The sequence below is a fragment of the Ichthyophthirius multifiliis genome, assembly GCF_000220395.1.
Source record: "Ichthyophthirius multifiliis unplaced genomic scaffold scaff_1120509251180, whole genome shotgun sequence".
In the NCBI taxonomy this organism is placed as follows: Eukaryota; Ciliophora; class Oligohymenophorea; order Hymenostomatida; genus Ichthyophthirius; species Ichthyophthirius multifiliis.
Window position 1 is genome coordinate 77,846 of NW_004086127.1, and position 9,045 is coordinate 86,890.

A 9,045-nucleotide genomic window follows, 5' to 3' on the forward strand; every position below is an offset into this window, starting at 1 on the left:
TTTAATTATATTTTTTAAGTATTAGCATTTTTTTTATTAAATATAAAATTTTAAAGAATAAATATATATTAATAAATATTAATTATTATTCAAATTAGGTTTATATAAATAAAACTATTATTTTGAAAAGTCAAAAATCACAATAGTACTTAAAAAAATAAATATAAAACTATATTTTATAATATTTTATTTTTTTTAATTAATAATAATAAAAGAAATATAAATGAAAATTATATAAAAAATACATAAACAATAAAAATTCAAAATTTTCCATATTTATTATTCTTATTAAAATAACTTCTATTAAAACTACTATTATTATTGTTATTATTATTATTATTATTATTAATAATATTATTATTTTTATTGAACTAATTATTTTTCTGTAATTAATTTAAAAGAGAAGGATTTTTTAATTTAACTAAACTTGAAATATCATTTAACCTATTTTATACAAATATCATTTTTGCTTTTAATAGACTATATCTATATGTAATATTTTGCTTTATTATATCTTCTGGTGTTGCGATAAAATCGATAGTAAGCATTTCACAAAATTTATATTCCATATTCTCTATGAAATCAAGACGGGCTTATCCATCTTTTTACATAAAAAATATAGCAAAATAACTAATTATTCAAAAAAAAAAAAAAAAAAATTCGAAAAAAGTACTTTTATATTAAAATATTTTAATATTTGTTACTGATGAGGTTCTTTATGAGAACAATTAAACATCTTTATTACCATATTTAAAAATTATCCATATTCAATATTTAACTTCTATTCTTATTTAATTCTTTTAAATATATCATAGTCGATTCTATTAATTAAAAAATATTTAAAAACAAAGCATAATAATATAATAGTACATAGATATATAATTAAAAAATAAATCAGTTTCACTACTCAATTCTATTTTAATTACGCTTTCATTTACTTTTACTTCGTTTTAAATTAATATTTTTGTTTTTATAGTTTCTAATGTTCCTACTTCTTAATTTATAATATTATTATTTTCTTAAATTCTATTTTTATAAATATATTTATTTTTAGAAAAATAATATTTATTTTATTTTTAAATATTTACCTTAGTTCTACTGGAACTTCTCTATCATAACATATTTTAAACCCACCCTCTTTATTGATAAAAAATAATATTAATTAAATTATGATTGTTTATATATTTTTTTTATTTAAAAATGCTATATTTAAAGTTCTTATTTCAAAAATACCTAATGACGGATCCATTTCTTCAAGAACTCCAAAGTCAATAATTGTTGATTAGTCATTTTATTATGTAGATTCATTTAATTTTGACATTTTTTTTTTTTATAATTTAATTAGTTAATCTTTCTTTTTTTTTTAATAAATAAAATATATTTAATATTTTTTGTATTTTAAATTTATGTTGTTTGAAAATTTAATACTATTTAAGAAAAAAATAATAATATATATATATATAATAGTTATTACTTTAAATATAGATAATATAAATATATTTCAAGGATTAGTTTTTAATTAAAATTAATTGACATGTTTATTTTATTTAATTATAATTATTTTAATTTAGCTAAAATATTAAATACATTAAAAAATAATAAAGAAATTTTATTTAACTTAAATATAATCTTTTAAATAATATATATATATATATATATATATATATATATATATATATATACATATATAACAATTTAAATTATTTATTTATTTTGTAAAAAATACTGTCAAAATATGTATTATAATCATACTTTAATATATTATTTAATTAATATCTAAATTTAATTATATTTTTCTAATGATATTTTATTATTCATCATTTTGTTAACCTAAAAATAGCATAAAGTGCCTTTTTATATATAGATTTAATTAATTATATAGAAAAGTTGTTATTTTTTTATTTTATTTAGAAATTCTAAATTATATAATATTATTTTATTTTTTAAAATATATGAAATTACATTTAAAAATAAATAAGATAAATTTTTCAAGACAAAAATTATTTTATTTGAAAGAAAAATAATTATGAATTTTCATTTATATTAAATTTAAACAAAAACTTTAAATTTATTTAAATGAGAAATAATTTATTTATATATATTTAGTATATTATTTATATTTATTTTGTTTATATCAATAGTAGCTTATTCTAAATTCTTGATATGAATTTTATTAAAATTTAATTTTTATTAGTTATAATTATAAATATAATTTATTTTAAACAAATGTTTAATGTATTTTATGTAAAATTAAAATTATTTAAAATCATAAAAAATTCATATATGTTTTATAAAATAACTTATTATGTCATAGATACATTGATAAGTGATTAAACTTATATAAATTATTTTAAACACTTTCTAAGATTTATTAATCAAAATTACTTTTTTCCAAAAATAATATTTATAATTTTTAATTATATATTAAAAATTTAATTTATAATAATTAAAGTATATAATTAATGTAATATATATATATATTATAAATTTTAAATAATTTTTAGATAATTTAATAGATAATTTTTAATCGATACTAAATAATTTATAAATAAAATATTTTGCATAATAAATCATATAGTTATAGACAATATGACTTATTTTATTATACATTTAGAAAGTTAGTATTAAAAAATTAATGATTGTAAAATTAACAAAATATTAAGTAAATGTAATTTGATTTTTTTTGCATTGAATATAATTTTAAATAATTAAATTAATTTATAAAAAATAAGTATAAATATATATTTATGAATATATATAAATAAATATATATATATATATATATATATATATATATATGTAAACAAGAATATTATAATTTTGGAATTAGAAATATCTTAATATACTCAAAAACTTAATTTTAAACTTTTGAGTATATTTTTTTTAAATAAAGTATTATTATTTCCATCCATATAATATCGAAATATTTTTTAATTATATTTTAATTAATACTATTTTTTATTTTTTAACGCTGTAAATTCTGCTTAAATTTATTACATTTTTTTAGAATTTTTAGTTTTTATTGCTTAACTTATATATTTTTTATATATTTAGTTATTTTTTTAAAAAAATAGGCTTTTCTTTTATTTATTTGAAATATTTATTATTATCTTCAATATATGAAAAATTTTATTTTAATTTTAAGTTATTATATGATTTATTATCTATTTTTGGATTTTTAATTTAGATTTAATAATTTTTCTTAGAGTGTATTAATCTTAAAGATTATTGATTCGTTAATGGATATAAAAAAAAATTATATCTAAATTTATTAGATCTAATTTACATTTTTTATGCATTTTGCAATTAATAAAATAATAACGATATTATAAATATAAATATTAAATTATTATTTTAGTTTCAAAAACATAGATTTAGTTAAACTATTTATTGTTAAATATATATATATATATTTTTCTGCTTTTTGAAAATATCTTCATTTAAATTTAATTATTTATATTTATTATAAAATTATTTTTTCTTGTTTATATTTTTAAAATGAAAATATAAAAAAAATATTTTTAAATCAAAAATAAAATAATTTTATAATATAAATAAACATTAAAAAAGCATAAACAGTCAGAATTATAAATTTAGATTATTTATAATTAAACACTCAAGTTCTTCATATTTTTCTTCATCCAACAAAACATAATCCAATATATCCAAATCATGAAATAATCCTGTAAAATAACTGCATTCTTACAAAACTACAACACTAACAGCATCAAGAAGATTCACTACATCTCTTGAAAGCATTCTTGCATGAGCCTAGCATAATCTAATTAAAGATTCAAGAGTTCTTATAGTAGTTTTGGAATGAAGAAGCTCTATTTTTCTTAAATGCTAATAATAAGCTTATATAACATTTTAAGCTTAAAATGAGATTTCTGGAAAGAATTAATCTTAAACAATTTAAATATAATTTTTTATTTTATCAAATGACCATCCATTAAAATCTTGATCAATATTTTTTAATAAAAAACTTAATTTTTTTCCTCTACTACTCTCCACCTAATAAAAATCTTCTCAAAATAAAATCACAATTTTATGAATCAGCATCATAATTAACCAAATCCTTTACAATAAAAATTAAATCAAACCTGCTCAAAAGTGGACTTTAGAGCCCAGTATTTTCCATTATATCGACATTTGTGTCATATTTTTATCCTTTCAAAATAGGATTACAAGCTGCCAAAATAGTTGTTCGAGAATTTAATTTTTGGTTTATCCCTGCCTTACAACAGCTTATTGTTTATTATTCCATAGCTTCCAGTACAGAATCTAGTTCTCCTTTTTTGACTAAATTAAATTCATCGATACAACATATGCCTTTATCTGCCAGAACAAGAGCACCAGCTTCCATTCCCCATTCTCCTGTAGTTTAATCTTTACAAAATCCAACTGTTAGTCCTGCTTAAGTGGATGCTATTCCAGTTGTATAAACTGCTCTTTGTGCCAATTTGGAGGCTTCTTTTAAAATTTGAGACTTGCCAGTACCTGGTTCTCCAATTAAAAGTAAGTGACATTGCCCACGAATGTATGTATTTTTTTCAGTTCGGGAAACTCCACCAATCAGACATAGCAATATGGCTAGTTTTATATCATATTTTTCGAATATTTAAGGAAAAATAGATTTTATTAATGTATTTTTTAAATTTATTTAATTTTAAATCGTTAATTAAGATTAGATTTATAAATTAATTTAGGCTTTTAAAGGCTTTTATTTTGTCTTTGTATTTATTGAGTTGGCTATTATTGATAAGTTTATTTCAGGGCGAATATCGTTTTTATATTTCTTCCATCTTTTTATTAAAACACCCTATATTATTATATCGTCGCCTACTTTTACATTGTTTACTAATTAATCCTTTTTTTAATTAGAATTATAAGTTTTCAATTAAAAATAATTACTTCTAATATGACCCATATTGATTTGGGAATATGACCTGGTTTTATTGTTTAAAAAGGCTCCTAAATTCTGATTTCTTAATAATCAATACATGTTTCTGTTCCTTCAATTGGCTCATATTTGAAAGAAGAGCATTCTTTTTCTTTATTCGAATTGGTTTTATTTTTATTTTTAATTTAATTATTATTATTTATTTTTTTTTAAAGAAAAGCCATAAAATGATTAGTTTCTTTTTCTACTAAATGTGTACATTTGTGAAAATTTGTCAGAAATTTACCATAATCTTCATGTTCTGATTTTAATTTATAAACATGAGAACATTATGTACATTTAAAATCTTTTTATTTTAAAGAACTTTTCTTAAACTTGTGCGGATTACTGTTCCACTTACAATTATAAAACTATTTAAATCATTTTCGTCTATATCGCTTAAAGAATTTTTATAAATTGAACTTGTATAAGGAATATTTTAAAATATTATATTTAAACTTTTATCTGTTTGATTTTAAAAATCTTCTTATATTTCTACATTTAACTCTTTTGTATTTATTTTTTTATTTGCTTCCTATAAAATAATTTACAATTCTTCTTACATTTTTAATGATTATTGTGTAAAATAAGAAAATATAGAAGGAAAATAATCAAATAATTAAAGTGTATCCAAATAAAAATTGTTGTTAAAATTTATATTTTTTAATTCCTTTTTATAATTTTTAACAAAAAATCAATTAATGCATCTTTATGAATTTCCATTATAAAATTTTTAATAAAAAGACTTAAAATATATTTTTATTAATATATTTAAATTAAAATTTATTAATTTATAAATAATAATTAGAATAACAAAAAAATATTTCGAAATATTGTATATATATATATATACATATATTTATATTTATATTTATATATTAAATGCTTAAATTTTAAATTAATATTTATAAATTTTTTTTTCATAAATATGAAAAGCTTATTTAATTATTTATTATTATATAATGATAAATTTTTATATTTTTTATATATTTTTTTTAATTTCAAAAATCTATATTTTTTAAATTTTTCATTATCACATTAGATTTTTTTTAACAGTAAGCATCATAAATCTCTTCATTATTATCTTCTAGTTATAAACTCTTAGTATATTACAATTTTTTTCTATCTTTTCCAATACTTGGAGAATAAAATGTTTCTTTATACTTTTCATTAGTCCTAACTTTAAATAACCCCTAAGCATCTATAACCATGTTTTATCCTTTTGTTACTAAAATTTAAGGTGAATGTCGAGGGGAATCTTAATCGAATATTTAAATCTCATGAACAGAAGGATTTTATTTATCATTAAAATATTCATGTTAAAGCGCTTTTTTAGCTGTAATTCTTAATTTAGGGTTAACTTCAAGCATTTTTTTTAGCAAATCATAGGCTTTTTTTATTTAAAAAAAAATACTAATTTATAAATTAATTAATTTTTTTTAGAAACCATATAAAGATAACTTCAAGTATTCTTTTCCTTAATAAATAATATTTGCTTCTCTATTTTAGTTTAAAATATCTTCATAGTTTTTTCCTGGAAAAGGTGATTTTCCTGTAAGCCTTTAAATAATTAATTATAATTATTATAATAAATATAAAAAAATTAAAAAAGAAAACAAAATATGAAAAATAACTCCGAGAGAAAAAATATCACAAGCCACATCGTATTTTATGTTAAAATCAGTTATGTTAATAACCTCAGGAGCTACGAATCCAGGAGTACCACATCTAACATATAAGTATTTATCAATATTTTATTTTGTTCCTAAACCTAAATCGCCAATAACTAAATCTAATTAATTTTTACATCTAAACATTATATTTTCTGGTTTTAAATCTCTGTGCATAATATTTTTTGAATGCATATGTGCAACACCTTCTAATAAACCTCTTATCATATATTTAATTTCTTCATTTTAATATCTTTTTTAAAATTATTTAAAATAGAAAATATTTATTTTTTATCAACTTATGTTTTGATTTAATTTATTAATAAAGAGAGCCCCCTTATAATAATTCTAATACCATATATAAAGAATTATCAGTTACAAAAACTTCATATAAATGTAAAATATTTTAATGATCTAAATTTCTCAATAACTCAATTTCATTTATTAATAATTCCTTTTGTTTAAAATAATATATTAATATTTTTTTTATAAAAAAAACTTTTCCATTTTCTTCTTATTTATAAATTCTTTTTTTAGGAAAAGCTTTAACTGCATAAAGCTATTAATTTTCTATTTTTTCTGATAAATATACACTTGTAAATTTTCCTACTCCTATTTTTTTTATTGCTTTATATTATTAATGAAATCCTATTTAATTAACTCTTTTTTATAAAACTTCTCTCCACATGATTAATAAAGATTCGTCCTTAGTATATATTTCTGTTTTTTAATTATTTCTATAGAAAATAAAGCCTTTCAATGGCGAAGTAAAATCTGTTTCTTTTTTATTTATAATTTAAAAATTTAAATCGAAATCTGCAATGCAATATCCTTTAGGGTTTTCACTTTTATCATTTTCATAGTAAAAAAAGGAATCTTCGTAAAATCTAAAATATCTTTTTTTTTTGATAAAATTTCCCTTTTTACAAAAATATCCTTCTAAAAGAGGCAATTTATTATATTTAGATAAATTACTTAGTTATTTTTGCCAAAATTTTTTACTGTCCATTTTTATAAAAAATAATGAAAATATATTTTTTTGTATTTTTTTTATTTTATATTAAATTTAATGAAAATAATAAAATGATATTGGACTAAATTATTTACATTGCAATAGATATTAAATTAAAAAAAATATATATTATAAAAAGGTTTATTAAATAGTAATATTTAAGTTTATTTGGAAAAAAATTATTAATAATATTTATTTATTTTTAAAATAAAATATTTTATATTATAATAATATAAATTACATATAATTTATTATATAGTTTTACTTAATTGATATTTTAGAGTTTTTGATCAAATTAAAATAAATATTCTATCAAAATTTAAATTTAATTTTTTAAATATAAAATATATCGATTGTTAAATTAATTTTTAATTTTAAATATAATTAATTTCTTTAAAAGTCAAATATTAATTTTTTTAATTTTCTAGTATTTAATTTTTTATAGCATCTATAAATATATATATTAATTAATTTTATGAAAGTTAAGAAGTTAAGATTAATAAAAAATAAATTTTAAAATATAATTATTTTTATATATCTTGTTCTTTTATTTAAATTACATAATATAAAAAGCTATTATCAATTTTTCTTTTTTTTAGTTAATAAAATTTTTTTAAAAAAATAAAATAACAAAAAAATAGATAATATGATGAAATATATAATAAAAATTAGTTGATTTAAATATTGAATTAGAAAATATTTAAAAGAAAATAAAAATCATTCTTTAAAATGAAATAATTTTAAAATATTTTTTAAAAATTTTAAAATTACAAAATCAAATATAGAAAATTCGAATTAATTAAATATTCGTTTTTTTATACTCTTCATAATAATTGTCTCTTCATAAAAAATCAATAATAATGGATGATTTCATATCTGAAATACTATAACAATTTATTATTTTTATAGTTTAATGATTATATAATAACACATCTTTTTTAATATAGTTTAATTTAATTTTGTTTGTTTTTTAAAAATAAAATTTATTTTATTAGTTTTAAGGCTACTTTTTCTTTTTGCATATTTATATACTTTTAATATTACTTACTAAAAAAGTTTAATCCCCTGAAACCTTTAATAAATTTTATTTTAAAATTTTGTAATAAAATATTTTTATTTGAATAATATATAAATGCTTTATATTTTAAATGGCAATATCTTCATTAAATAATTGACTTCATTATTTGTAAAAACCTTTTTATGATTATTAATAGATAGTATATTTATATTTATTAAAATCTTATCTATTAAAAATAATTTATTATAAAAAATATTAAATTTTTTATTATTTTTTTTATTATGTATATTACACAGTAAAATAATTTTTTATTTGCTAATAAAACAAATTGTGTTAATAAACCTTTTTGAAACAAATGTTTTTAAATTTTAAAAAAAAAAATTAAAATAATTTTACCTGGAAT

The 9,045-nt window shown here is 16.1% G+C and overlaps 3 protein-coding genes across 3 annotated transcripts, besides 9 other annotated features; all 3 read right to left on the minus strand. All coding sequences in view use genetic code 6, as the record gives it.

Annotated features, from left to right (window-relative positions):
- The first annotated feature begins 313 nt into the window (after window positions 1-313).
- Window positions 314-368: a microsatellite.
- Window positions 369-1,027: 659 nt separating this feature from the next.
- Window positions 1,028-1,072: a microsatellite.
- Window positions 1,073-1,639: 567 nt separating this feature from the next.
- Window positions 1,640-1,690: a microsatellite.
- Window positions 1,691-2,086: 396 nt separating this feature from the next.
- Window positions 2,087-2,126: a microsatellite.
- A 356-nt stretch (window positions 2,127-2,482) lies between these two features.
- Window positions 2,483-2,526: a microsatellite.
- A 206-nt stretch (window positions 2,527-2,732) lies between these two features.
- Window positions 2,733-2,799: a microsatellite.
- Window positions 2,800-3,503: 704 nt separating this feature from the next.
- Window positions 3,504-3,559: a microsatellite.
- A 20-nt stretch (window positions 3,560-3,579) lies between these two features.
- On the minus strand, window positions 3,580-4,930 carry IMG5_155160 (mini-chromosome maintenance deficient 9, putative; the record flags this gene model as incomplete). The annotated part of the gene is made up of 2 exons (XM_004030662.1): window positions 3,580-3,959; window positions 4,015-4,930. The coding sequence occupies 2 exons, from the start codon at window positions 4,928-4,930 to the stop codon at window positions 3,580-3,582; spliced, it is 1,296 nt and encodes a 431-aa protein (XP_004030710.1).
- Window positions 4,931-5,772: 842 nt separating this feature from the next.
- Window positions 5,773-5,821: a microsatellite.
- Window positions 5,779-5,821: a microsatellite.
- A 122-nt stretch (window positions 5,822-5,943) lies between these two features.
- On the minus strand, window positions 5,944-7,300 carry IMG5_155170 (protein kinase domain protein; the record flags this gene model as incomplete). The annotated part of the gene is made up of 2 exons (XM_004030663.1): window positions 5,944-6,865; window positions 6,912-7,300. 2 exons carry the CDS (start codon window positions 7,298-7,300, stop codon window positions 5,944-5,946), a joined length of 1,311 nt encoding a protein of 436 aa, XP_004030711.1.
- Window positions 7,301-8,404: 1,104 nt separating this feature from the next.
- Window positions 8,405-8,868, minus strand: IMG5_155180 (hypothetical protein; the record flags this gene model as incomplete). The annotated part of the gene is made up of 2 exons (XM_004030664.1): window positions 8,405-8,557; window positions 8,632-8,868. Coding segments are annotated over 2 exons (327 nt in total), but the record flags the coding sequence as incomplete, so codon positions are not given.
- Window positions 8,869-9,045: the final 177 nt, after the last annotated feature.